Source organism: Seriola aureovittata, chromosome 22 (assembly GCF_021018895.1).
Source record: "Seriola aureovittata isolate HTS-2021-v1 ecotype China chromosome 22, ASM2101889v1, whole genome shotgun sequence".
In the NCBI taxonomy this organism is placed as follows: Eukaryota; Metazoa; Chordata; class Actinopteri; order Carangiformes; family Carangidae; genus Seriola; species Seriola aureovittata.
In genome coordinates, this window is record NC_079385.1 from 19,922,676 (window position 1) to 19,936,285 (window position 13,610).

The 13,610-nt window shown below is 40.8% G+C and overlaps 1 protein-coding gene across 2 annotated transcripts in view; it reads right to left on the bottom strand.

Annotated features, from left to right (window-relative positions):
• The window catches only part of LOC130163789 (leucine-rich repeat-containing G-protein coupled receptor 5-like), a 35,807-nt gene extending 32,042 nt beyond the window's left edge, over nucleotides 1–3,765 (bottom strand). For both annotated transcript variants that reach the window (XM_056368178.1, XM_056368177.1), the window contains exon 1: nucleotides 2,265–3,765. In XM_056368178.1, the coding sequence (XP_056224153.1) occupies nucleotides 2,265–2,608 (344 nt within the window). In that variant the 5' untranslated portion in view covers nucleotides 2,609–3,765. The remainder of the gene's footprint in view (nucleotides 1–2,264) is intronic.
• Nucleotides 3,766–13,610: the final 9,845 nt, after the last annotated feature.

The following is a 13,610-nucleotide window of genomic DNA, read 5'->3' on the forward strand; positions in this document are numbered from 1 at the left end:
ACGCATCATCGATAGGCGACCACCTCGCAGTGGATTCATCAGATACTGGTGACCAGGAGATGATGGGACACACACAGAAACACACACAGAAACACACACAGAAACACACACACAGAAACACACACAGAAACTCCTTGATGTTTTGTTGGATTCAATTCCTGATTGGAGCTTTAATAAAGACACAAAGAACCTTTGATCGACTGTCGCTGAGTGTGTGTGCGTGTGTGTGTGTGTGTGTCCATCTGCCTGTCTTAGACAAACTGTAAGGAAAGTGCTTTCATTGAGACACACACACACACACACACACACACACACACACACAGAGCTATTCTGAATAGAAGAAGGTTTTCTTTAATGAGAGTGAAACTTAAATCCTGGACATTGTGCTGCTTTTAGACCACAGCCAAGATGGGCAGGTTTTCCTTCCCCACACACACACACACCACACGCACACACACACACACACACACACACACACACACACACACACACACACACAGTGTACAGTGATGTAATGGTTTTGCCAGAGCTGAAACATGTCTTGTATCGAGGCTGGTCACCTGCTGTGAGGTGAAATGGATTTGAATTCATTTCAGTGTCTCGCTTTAACAGGAGTTTAAACTCCGGCCACAGTCGCCCACTCAAGTAGAAACACTGAAACTTCACTGACACAGTTGTTAAAAGGACCGGACCAAAGTTTTTTTTGCATGTTGTTCAGTGCGAATAACAAACTGTTTTGGACCCGTTTCACGAAGCGTATCTTCAGTTTATAGAGGATTTAACGGCCTCATTTGCTGATGAGTCGCCCTCACAAACATTTAATCACCAAAACATTTGCTCTAATGTTCCAATTTGATTTGATTACTATGTGAATGACTGATTTCTTTTCCATTTTACAAGTGTAAATATCCTTGAACCCAGTACTTCTGGTGTCCCTGTGACTTCTTTAAGAACCAGAACCTAGAACCTGCTTCAGAAGAAACACAACTAACTGAAACTCCTGAAGAAAAACCTTCCTCAAAAACCACCGGAACATTTTCAACGACGTCTTGAACATCTCAAACCTGGAACGTCTCCGAAGCTGATTAAACATTTCCAAGTTCACCTGAACCCTCCCTTAGAACTACTGGAACCTCTTCAAGTGCTCCGGGAACCTCTCTTAGAACCTCTCAAACTTTCTAAAGAAATACTTAAATCTCTTTCAGAGGTTTACCACTGGAAGATTTTCTCAAGAAGAACTTTTTTATAAACTGTTGGAACTTCTGTGAAACTCTCTGAACCTATCTTGGTTCCTATTGGTTCTCTTAAAATCCTTCTGAATTACTGACCTGAAACCTTCTCGAAGCCACTGGAATCTCTTCAGGACCCTGTAGAACTCCTTAAAGAAATGTGCAAATTTATTGGATCTATAGAACCTCGTTAAGAACTAATCTCAACCTTCTAAAAACCACTTAACTCGCTTTGAGTACTTCAGGAACCCCTTTAAGGACATCTACAACTCTCTAAAGTGACCTTTGAACCTCTTCAACAACCCCTTAACTTAACACTAGCTCCAGGAATCTCTTCAAGTAGAAGGGGGGGCATCCTCATAAACATTTGAGATGGTTTTCGGGATCTCGTGGAACCATTTTAACCACACCTAAAACTTCTACAGGGAGGACACCTACAACGTTCTCAAAAACCACTGGAAACTCTTCAAGAACCCTTTCAAGGACCTCTACAACTTTCTAAACAAAGCTACGAATCATCATCTCAATAGCTCCAGGGATCTCTTCAAGCACCGGTGGAGCTCAAAGATCTGTGGAACATTTTCAAGAACCCCTAAAAGGAGAACGCCTGAAACATTCCCAGAAATCTCTAGAGCTTTCCAAAGATACTTTTCAAACTCTTCAACAACATCTGGAACTTATAGCTCTAAGAATCTCTTCAAGCACCAGGGGAACCTCATAATTGTCTTGAGGACCTGTGGAACCTGTTTAGAACCTTTCTTACTTTCTAAAATAAACTATCAAATCCACTGAACTTGTGTAGTGTAAACTAATCTCTTCAGACCGCCTTAACCACCATATGAACAACCGTACGTGACATGCGCGTGCGCGTGCGTTGCAGCAGGGGCGCGAGAAATAAACAAGGGACAGGTGCTGCGTTTCTCACGACTGCAGAGTATCCGTGCACGTTGACACGCGCACGCGCACACAATTTGAGCGGTTCATACATCAACACAGTAAAATAAAAGAGAAGGTGAACCCTCGGCGCTGACTTACAGGTAAGACGTGAAGACGCTCAGGTTGCTCGGTATCTCCCGGAGCCCCAGGTCCGAGCAGTCCACCCGGTGCAGCAGCCCGTCCACCTCGCACCGACAGCGGCCAGGGCAGCCAGCCCTGCCCGCTCCTCGGTCCCCGTCCCCGGAGCTCCCCGCCCTGGCCACCGCGGTGCTGTTCACACCGGTTGATGCCCTCTGCTCCGCGGGCACGGCGGAGCCCCTCACCCCGGTTGCGGAGCTCTCCTCCGCGGCCACTGAGCCCAGCATCTCCACCCCGGCCACGGAGCTCCTCAACCCCACAGAGAGAGCTGCAAACGCGGCCAACAAAGCCACAAACCCCGGCATGTCCTCCGTGGTTTCTCCTCGGGGGGTAAAAGTTTCAGCTCCGGTGAAATAATAAAAACACACAAAGTTGCAGCCCTGGATCTGGATCACGTTGTGTTTGTTGTTGGTCTCAACTCACTGGAGTGAGACTGGAAGCGGTTTTAGACCAGAATCCCTTAATCTGGATTAAAAGTGTCGCAGAGGCAGAAAATAACAGAGAGAAATAAAAAGTCCAGGTTGTTTGAAGTTGAAGCTGCAGCTTGGTCGTTTTCCAGGCTGCACGCGTGGAGCTGCACAGCCGGAGTGTGTGTGTGGGTGTGTGTGGAGATAGAGAGAGCAAGTGTGTGTGTGTGTGTGTGTGTGTGTGTGTGTGATTCCCTCTACTCCTACTACAGCAGAGTGTAAACCCCGTTTACTTATATAAACCTCATCCTGTCACTATAACGAATGAGAGAGAAAGTGAAATACTGAACGAATTAATTAATAAAAACATGGATAGAATTAATTAAATGAACAAATGAAGCACAAATAAAAACATTTCTGTGATTTATTTCATTTGAAACACTGAACATGTTGTTTTTCAGTAGTAAATTCAACTTGATGAGCATTTTAATAAAGTTTGATCGTTTTAATGAGTGTGTGTGTGTGTGTGTGTGTGTGTGTGTGTGTGTGTGTGTTTTCCATGGACAATGCACATGAATCAGGTTCAGCGTTGTGTTTCTCTTTGGCCAGATGTTAGATCAGCTATTAAAACAACAATAAAACACGCTAACATGTGCTGTGTGTTTTATTGTTCTCGTGATCTCAGTGGGAACAAATAAAACTGACTAATTAACTCAATAACTCACTAAATAACATTTTGTGATTTTAAGACATTGTGACATATAAGAGATAATATGTAATAAATTCACAAACAAGCTGATGCACGTGATTTAACTCACATGTAAAAACATTCATTTCTCATCTTTTAAAGTAAGAAATATTTTTTATTTATAGTTGTTATGGTTTTATCTGCGTTGTTATATTGTTTTGATCTAACAGTCGTTTGAGCTTTAACAGAAATGTGATACTGGCAATATGAAATATCATTTAAAGTTTTAGAAGTACAACTAAAGTTTCAAGATAAATGAAACAGATAAAAACAATTCAACTGATTTCACTCATAAAATGTGAACTGACACACAAACACACACACACACACCTGTGGTTAATGATTACACATTATCTACACACCTGTGTTCTTGTTAGTGTGTTATAGAAGTAAAACAGTGCGACTTTATATATATATATATATATATATATATATAGTGTGTGGGGGGGGGTGTACAGGTGAGATATAAAGATGGTTATGACACACACACACACACACACACACACTAAAGTAATGATGCAACAGTGTGAGGCAATCAGTCTAAAACCAGCAGGAGTGTTTTTCTTAAAGGAATAGTTTCATATTTTGGGAATCACACATGAGGCGGGGCCAGAAAGGTGGTCAGGTGCTCAGGTGTGCGCGCCCCCCCCCCCCCCCCCCGGAGTAGGAAGGTACATAGACAGCTGGTTTGTTCATATCAAACCTCTAAGTGACTGTTGTTTATGTTTCTGTGTTGAACAGTCAAATGAGAGGAGAGGCTTCGGGCTTTTGGGGGTTAAGAGACCAAACAACTACAATAAGGACACAAAGCGACCACGAAGAAACGAACAATTACAACAAAGAGTTGCAACATGACCACAAAGAGACTCACGAGGCCTGCAAAGATGAGAAACGGTCACAAAGAGACATAAAACGACCACAAAGAGACACAGAAGTTCTCCAAAGATGTGAGACGACCACAGTAAAACGGCCACGAACGCTGTGGCCGTGTCAGTGTGGCGGTCTCGCTTCTCTGTGGGATTTCAAATGATTATATTTCAACTTGTTATTTGGCATAAATTCAATTATACAACATTCAGATTCATTACAACTTTATTTCTCCCTGTGAGGGGAATTTTATACATCAGCTCACGGTCAACAAATACACAAAATAATGTGGAAGACCTTCGAGAGCTCCTGGAAACTCAAGTTTGATTAGTGATTAATTATAGTAAGTTTAGTTAATTTAGTTGCACTGCTTTTTTGAAGCTCGTTTTTCAGCTGTTCCAGTTCTAGTCCGACTCTGACCTCTAGTGGCCGAACAGCGGTACTGCACCCAGAGACACATGGCTCTCTGTCTTTTTTTTATTCAATTTTTATTCAAAATTTTAATTGCATCATGTATATTTCTCACTTTTAAAATAACAAACTGTATTTAAACATCATATATTGTTTGAAAGCTCTGAGTATTTTAAAATCCTCACATCGCCTTGACACACACAGAATGTGCGCAGTGCATTAAAGCAGACAGATGTGCGCACCTCTGGTTTTTCCCTGCACGCCCCGTTTCCTGTTCTTCCGATTTACGAAACCGTCACAGGTACGAAAAGTTTCTGCGTTTGTTTGTTCCACACTTTACTTTTCTTCCGCTGTTATTCACATTATTGTGGAGAAAGACTCGGCCCGGGTCTGGGCCCAGAGATCCGGCTGAAGTGCGGTCCGCCACAACCGGGCCAGAAGCAGCCGCCCGTCATTACTGTTCCTACTGTTTTCCCCACGTCAGCCCTTCACTGATGCAGGATCACAATCAGATTACATCAATAAATAGCAAAAAGCAATAAACTGCAGGTGGTAAGTGAAGGTAAACTGCAGCTGTGCACGAAGTTCAAGTTACTAATAAATAATAATCACAACCTTCATAAACCTACAGGTCATTAATTAGAAAGTCATTTTGACTAAATGACAGGCTTAAATGTCACGTGTTACTCCTGGGCCCACGGACAGTTCAGTCTGAATTATCTGTCCTCAAGATAGAAATCAGAGAGAATCCAAGATTAGCACGAGGAGCTCTGACTCTGAAGAATCAACAGATGTGATCTCCAGTAAAATATTGATTAAATGTCAGAAGTGACAAATGAAAATGTGGAATGCAGGAATTGCATTTCTCTTTTTAATTGAGTCAGGCTACTGAAGTTATATAGCTAATAATAATAATAATAATGATAATAACTTTTATTTTTTATAGTGCCCTTCAAGGCGCTTTACAGAATAATAAACAAGACAAGACAGAATAAGCTGAAATGACTTTGAGCCACTAAGTTCCCTCAGTAACCCTGTAATCTACAGGAGCTGTGTAGAGTCCTATCTGTTTCCAGGGACGGATGAGAGGAACTGAGAGAGTGAAAGAAGAAGAAAAGAGGAGGGAATGTGAACAGAGTGATCCGGAGCAGATCAAATAAAATACTGTCTGATAATATTACAGTACATGTCCATGTTGTTTATCCTATGATGCTATTCTTTAAAGAAATGTAATATCATTAGAGTAAATGTTCTTCTGTGATATTCAGTTCAGAGTCGTGAAGACATTTACTCGGCCTTGTTGTGGATCAGTTACAGCAGCGCATATTATTATGGTCTGGATTTAAATGTAGATTTGTCGTCTCAGCATTAAATGTGTGAACTCTCGAAAATAGGTGTCAAGATTAGTGATGCTGTTTACGCCAAATTCATTCCCCACATATGTCATGTGAATTCAAAATAGTCACATCAGACAATCTTTGCCTCTTTTTATGTGGCAGTAGTGAAAATTAGACTTTGTTCAAATCTGTTGTGTTGTGGTTTCAGAATGATGGAGGCAGAAAAAGGCAGAAGAACTTTCATCTTTCTTCCAAATGATGTTCAAATGTCTTGACACAGTAAACAGCACGTAGCTGCTGTGAATGGGGAAAATAATTCCCGGGGGAGCATGTCCCCTGAATGTCTTTAAATTGGGATTAAGCCCCAAATGTTTACAATGTGTGGCCCCGCCCCTTCACGAACCAATCATGTTTCTTAAATGAAAATCTGAGATTTTTTTTCTGCTTCCTTTAAATCAAAAATCAAAAAAGTAAAAAGGAAACAGAGTAAAACTACAAAATGACATTTGGATTTCTGTCATTAACAGTTTGTGGCCTCCTGTGACTGTGGAGCGTCAGCTGTTTGATGATCCAACATCAGAAACCCCCCCCCCCCCCCCCCCCAGGGCTGTGACAGGCAGCGACTCTGTCATCATGTGACACTGCAGAGAGGATGAGGCAGTGCAGAGGTCTCACTCTGCTGCCAGTTCTGAGCACCAAACTCCTGACCTCCTGATGACACACACAGTGGTGGAAGTTGAACTCCGATCCTTTAAAGTGGTAACGTGTTCATGTCAAACCAAGCGGCAAATTGCCGTGACGTCACCCATTGGTTTGTGAAGTGCCGTTTTGAAGCCTTATGGCTTAATGGTCGTCGCCATCTTGGTTTTTTGGAGCCAGAAGAAATCATATTTGGATGAGAGGGTGGAGCTGGGGAGGAGGGAGAGCTGGATCTGACCTGTGTCCCTGAGGAAACCCAGTACACTAAGAATATGAACAGACTCCAGAACAACTTCTCCCTCAGAACATGAGTCTGCTTCATGTGTCACACACAGACTGGTGAATAACGGCTCCTTCCCTCCATCACTTATGGACGGCTGCAGCAGCTTCCAGTCAACCTGTCAGACTGTTGCTCCGTCCTCACTGAGCTATGAAGGATTATTTTACATCTCTACTATAATTTATACTTGTTACTAAATAAGATTTATCCAGCTCTTTATGATGCAAACTTGTCTTGTGACAGTGAAGTTCACCTGCACCTTCATTCACAACTGTATTCTAGTTTTAATTTGTCAGTTACAGGTGATTGTAAATTGTTGAAATTAATGCAGTTTTAAAGTGAAATAAAGTTTTTGATGAAGCTTTGCTTTGTTGATGGTTTTTATGGAGCGTGTCTGGTATGAATTTTTCCTCACGGTCCCTCTGGACCTCGTGGCCACCGGGTGAAGACGCAGAGCTGGTTGCAAACGGCCTCCACCAGGCGGCTAACACTGGCCCAGTTTGCAGGGCCAAGAAGACAGCTGAAAGATAATCAGAGAGCAGTGTGTGTTAATATAGATCTGATATTCATTAGAGGAAACAGTGATATCTGAAGTGAATCTCACCTCTGGAGACTCTCCTTCCCAGGACAGGAGGTGTTCTTCCCCGTCGCTGCCTTGAACGGTCACCTGGGCTGCCTCTCCTGGTCTCTGGGAGGGAAGACAACTCGCTCTTCCTCCTGCTCTGTCTGGCAGGTGTTGCCAGGAAAATGAATTTTATGTTTGCATGAAATGATAATACACAATATACTTAATCACAAGCTCTGAGACACACACATGTACCTGAGATGAAGTGGTGAAGGTGGAAACCAGAAGACTGACCCCGCCCTCTGTCAGTCTACCTGTCTCTGTGTACAGCTGCACCTGCTGGGTCCTGAACGCAGGTGAGGCTCCTCTGTGTCTCCATGTGTCCTGACTGCAACAGTCAGGCTGAGCTAAAGAAAACAGGGGGGAGAGGTCTATATACTGTACAGTCACATTGCTGCCATTATTATTGTTAGCATTATAACTAATCAGTCATTATTGTAGAATAAAACAGAGCCCCCCCCCCCCCCCCCCCATGTCACCTTCTGTTTGCCCCCCCCCACCACCACCCAGCAAGGAAAAAAGAAAAGCTAATTATAGCACTTAACTTGACTGATAATGACACATTTGATGCATACAAAACATTTTTGCTTTTCCAGTATATAAATCTATGCTTGGAATATAAAATACAATCATGCTTCCCCTTGTACTTACATTCAATTTGTGACATACAAACGTTTGTATTTGCCCATTTTGCATTCAGGCCAGTAGACAGGATCATTGCTGCACCAATAGGAGAAGCCGTGGAGTCGGTGGCTCCTCCTCTCTGCTCCGACAGGAACAGGTAATCCATCAGTTAGTGTTAAAACGCTCAAGCTTTGTGCAGCAACAGGCTGTAATAACAAGAACAGCTGTAGAGAGTCTTTGCTCTGCACGGCCGCCTACACCTGCTCCCTGACCGCAGCAGGCTCCTGGAGACACGGTACGAAGTCGCTGCTAACACAGTTAGCATTTATAATTCGAGGTAAACTTTATATCTTAGTGTTAAAATAATCATAGTAGCTAATTGCAAACATGTCCACGTTTGGTAAATATCACATATATGAGGAGAAAGCTTGTAACATTAGCTGAAGTTCCTGTGTGTAAGCTAACTGTGTGGTGTAACCGCTTGTATTAAAACCACAGACCGAGGGAAAACATGTTATAATGTGTTTTAAAATGAGTTGTGCAAAGCGAAGGTGACGTCACCGACCTTAGTGTTAACAGAGACAGCGGGTTAATGTCGGTAAGTCACGGTCACTAAACGATCCCGTTATTACAGTGAACTGTCGTGTCTGGACGAGCTGGTAAAGAGCAGAGCAGCGGACGTGTGTGTCGTGTTTGTTCATATTAAGTTTGGTTCAGTGTTAGTCGGATAGTTTTCAGCTCTAGTTCATTTCATTATTGATGACAGGAGTCAAAACATCTGCTGGAATGATTCTGTCTCTGTCAGAATAAAGAACATGACTGAGAGCTGAGAACCATCATGACATGTGAACCTGCACAATGACACCAAACTCAGTATTAGTTTCTATTCTATTGTTATTTCATGTAAAACGGTTCAGCAGACTGTTTATTACAACTGAGGGAATAATGTATTTTCAGATATCTGTGATCATCTAATCAGAGAGCTGTTTCTTTAGTCTTTTTCTCTAATCTCTACAATATGATATTGATCTGATTTCTCTCTATTATAATGTTTTTTCCATCCAGCCAAGGTCTGGTTCTTTGGGGACACCTACAACCTCTTGCAGCGATGATGGAGGCCCTGCACCACCTCCACCTGCAGAGTCCACACATGAAGATCTTCTCTTCCCAAACACACACACAGTGTCTTATATGATAATATAGTATTTTTTAATGTAACACTTGTGGCCATAACATTGTTCAGTCTGATCAGCTGTGCTCTTCCTTGTTCCCTTCACCCTCACTGTCGTATTACACTCTCTGCCCCGTGTCAGACATACAGTCACATGACTCTTGGACGCCACTGTAGCTGTAACAAACTGTCAATAGTTTAAAACATTAGATTCATATTTCATAGTCCTCAGCTATTAGAGTTAATATCAGTGTGCTGTTCCAGCAGCGTCACTTATTTAGAGGGAGATTGTTACTGGAACAAATAAATATTAACTGTCTCACACATTAGGACTCATGATGAATAATGATTATACTTGTTACTAAAGATTCTGTTGCTGTTGATTCCACTACTTCTTTTTATTAAACAAACTTACATATGACAGTGAAATTCAGCTTTAACTTCATCCACATCTATTTTTTAATTTTAAATAGTTAGTTGATTGTTAATTGTACACTACAGTATTTAATTAATCCATTTATTATTCTCTTATACATGTTTCCAATTAATGTAGTTTATAATTAAAGTTAAAGTTAAAGTTTTATAGTTAAAGTTATTTATGAAGCTCTTGCTTTAACTTTATTGATGGTTTTTATAGAACACATCTGGTATGAATTTTCACAATAGTAACACATACAGCATTGTGTGGCTATTTCTATGTTAGCTTTAATCAACAACATAAATACTAGAAATATTTAAATGTTGTCCGACAACACTGACAGTGAAGGATCAAAAAACATGCAGATGTTAATTGGTAAATACTTTCACCTGTGGAGGTGGTGACAGTGCTAGAGATGATCCATCACTTAATCACAGTTTAATATTTATAAATTCTGATCTTAAAAGTGTTGCTACCATCACCTGTCAACAACAGCAGAAATTAAGTTGCAGGTAATAAAACTGAACCTGTGAATACTGAAGACAGAATAATAAACAAACTCATCAGCAGTTAGTCTGTCATTTCATCAGAGGAAGATGAACTGGGAGGTTTTCTACCATCATCATCATCATCATCATCATCATCATCATCATCACAGCACATTAGAGAACTAAGGATGTCCATGCAGTCTCCCTTCTCCACAACCAGATGAATTGAAACTAATGCGCTGCTCTGTACATGAGGTCCTCCTTCTGTTGGCACAGATCACTCAGTTTTCACAGTGTCGAAACTAGGGCTCGGACGATTATCCGACGTAATCGACGTTGTCGATTATAAAAATTATTCGACGTGGAATTTTAATGTCGACGCGTCGTGTAAAACCAAACAGGGTAAATGTTCATAGAACAAAACCGGAACTTTCTAATGGGACCGTTTATATCCATCGTCTTTGGTTTACCCGGATACAAGCGCAGCGCACGGACTGGGACAACGCGGTGACGTAATTGAAGTCATTGCCTACGTGAATGATTTGCGTCTGTGTAAATCTATTTGAACAACACGGTGGCGTCTACCAGCGGTACGACGGAGCGCGTGGAGCAACACGCGGCAAAAAAGGCTCGCACACGGTCCTCCAGAGTTTGGGAATACTACAAAGAGGAAACACCATGGTGCAGCGAGTCAAGATGTTGGACGGGGCAAATTGTTATATTAAATGACTAACTGGAAAATAATTGCAATAAAATTACTGTTAGGTTAATAAAAAAAAATAATCGTTAGATTAGTGGAATAATTGAAAAAATAATCGCTAGATAATCGTTTAAAAAATAATCGTTTGGGACAGCCCTAGTGGAAACCTTTCAAATGACAATAAAACACAAACACTTGAGTTAAGATGCGGTGGATCACAGTTAATCACAAATATCGATCAGCTGTCAGGATAGGTGCATGAATGTCTGCTTCAGCTGAGGACTGGGTTGAGTATTAAATGAACAATCTTCTATATGACAAATATTTGTCTGCACATTTTGTATACGTCACGTTATCTTAACTTGAACTATCACGACGTGTTGATGGACAATGTATTAACTAACATTAACGCTGCGCATTACACTAACGCAGATCACTTAAACTGGGTCACGTGGAGAAACACAAACGTCGTTAGATTAACGTCGATTAAATTCACCTTTTTATTGGGCTTTGACTGAACACCTCCACGGGTTGACACAGGTTATCAGCCCCGCGGGGCCAGGTACCGTTAGCATATTAATCGCTAAATTATCAGCTAACGCTAGCACTAGCTGGCTAGCTTGGTTAGCAAGGTGCATCTTCACCTGAACTGTGATATTAACAGGGATGCTAATTTTGGCTAGCAAAGAAACAGGCTTAAAACAAACTGTACTTACCGGAAAAAACTGAACCGCCGACTCCTCTGAGTCTTTTAGAACAAGTGAACACAGAACAAGACATTTACAGGCAAACAACATGTAGGAGCTAACTTTGATGAACTGAAAACACAATGACACGTCAAATGTCCGACACATCGCTCTGACGTCATATCCGGATTAACAGGCAGGTCCCCCTGTGTGTCTATCACGCAGTAGCCACGCCCTAAAGCCACTCTGCTTTAACGTCTATTTTCTTTTAATAGGACCATAATTTGAAAAATTAACATCATGTTGTATTGAAGGAAACTTCAACCTAGCGATTCAGACCATAAACACATAACGAATACGTTTACTGAGGTAACAAATCAAGTGACAATGAGGGTCATTTTCCCATGGACTTCAATATAATTGGACTTCTTTTTGCAACCAGTGGAGTCTCCATAATGGTCATTCGATAGAATGCAAGTTTAAGGCCCTTCCTCATTGGCTTCATTCTCCAGACCCAGAGTCAACATCCATTTTTATATAGTCTATGTGTAAAACTAGTCTACTGCAAGTAAATGTTTAATAGTTTAGTCCAGTGGTAGCCAACCTAGAGTGGGTCCCTTCAAAGGAACACCAGGTGAATCTGACGGGTTGTCAGATGATTCATGGGAGAGGAAAGAAGAAAAGACAGTTTTTGATTCATAAATTTGTTGAGTTTTTGGACCCTCAAATCTTTTTTTTGTGAAATATTGAATCATTTTATTTCCTTTTACATAACTCATACCGTTAGCGTGCATCTTTTTGTTTATATGTAACTGTTTAACCTACTTTGTGTATTTTTTTGCTCTTTATTCTTACTTGTAATTGAGTATTTTGGCAGTAACGTGTTTGTAATTTCACTCAAATAATGAAACACAAGCAGGAACAGAAGAAGGAGTGAGATGTCTGCTCTTCAAATAACCCAATAGTGTATTGATGCAGCCTGGAGCCTCTCGTCTCATGCCCTCTTGCCTTGTGTCTGTCTACAAGATAAATACAGACTAAAACTCCATTATGTATTCATTATTATATTGTTATTTGCATTGTATTCCAGCAATCCTGGTAGAAAAGTTGTTTTAAGCGTAGTATCGAATCACGCTCAAGGTATTCTTATCCACTGTTGTTACAGTATGTTGTACCTCTGTTACCCTTATTGCGCTGTACAAATAGGTATTATTATTACTCTCAGTGGTAATGTTTTGTGTCTCAGCTGGCAGGCTCTGTGGATCCAAGATCATGGTTAACTGCTGTCCAACAACTCGCTCTTGACCACAGCGCTGTGTGATTAATTTATTTTAAATACATATTTGAATAGAAGATAATTGCATTCTTTCAATAGTTTCCATGTCATGTGACCTATGGACTCAAAATCTATATCATATATTACTACTACACTGGACAAGTAAGAAACACCTCTTTTTATTGTAGTTTATTGATTCTTCTATTTTATATGAATATTTTTATGGAAAATTCTGAATTTCTTTTCAATAGCTTCCATGTCATGTTACCTAGAGACTCAAAATCAATATCTGATATTATTACTACAATGGGCAAATAAGACAGTTTGCTTTATTGGAGTTTAGTGCAGCCTCACACACACACACACACACACACACACACACACATATATATATGTATATATGTATATGTATATATGATTGTATTATATTTTATTTCACACGGATTATATCCTATCCCTTTTTTTCAACTTCTACGTTATTTTGTATCTTATGTCTTAGATTGTCATTTTTTACTCACGTGACTTTCTTTTTTATAGCCCTATATATTGTTTGACCATTGTTGGAGGGGG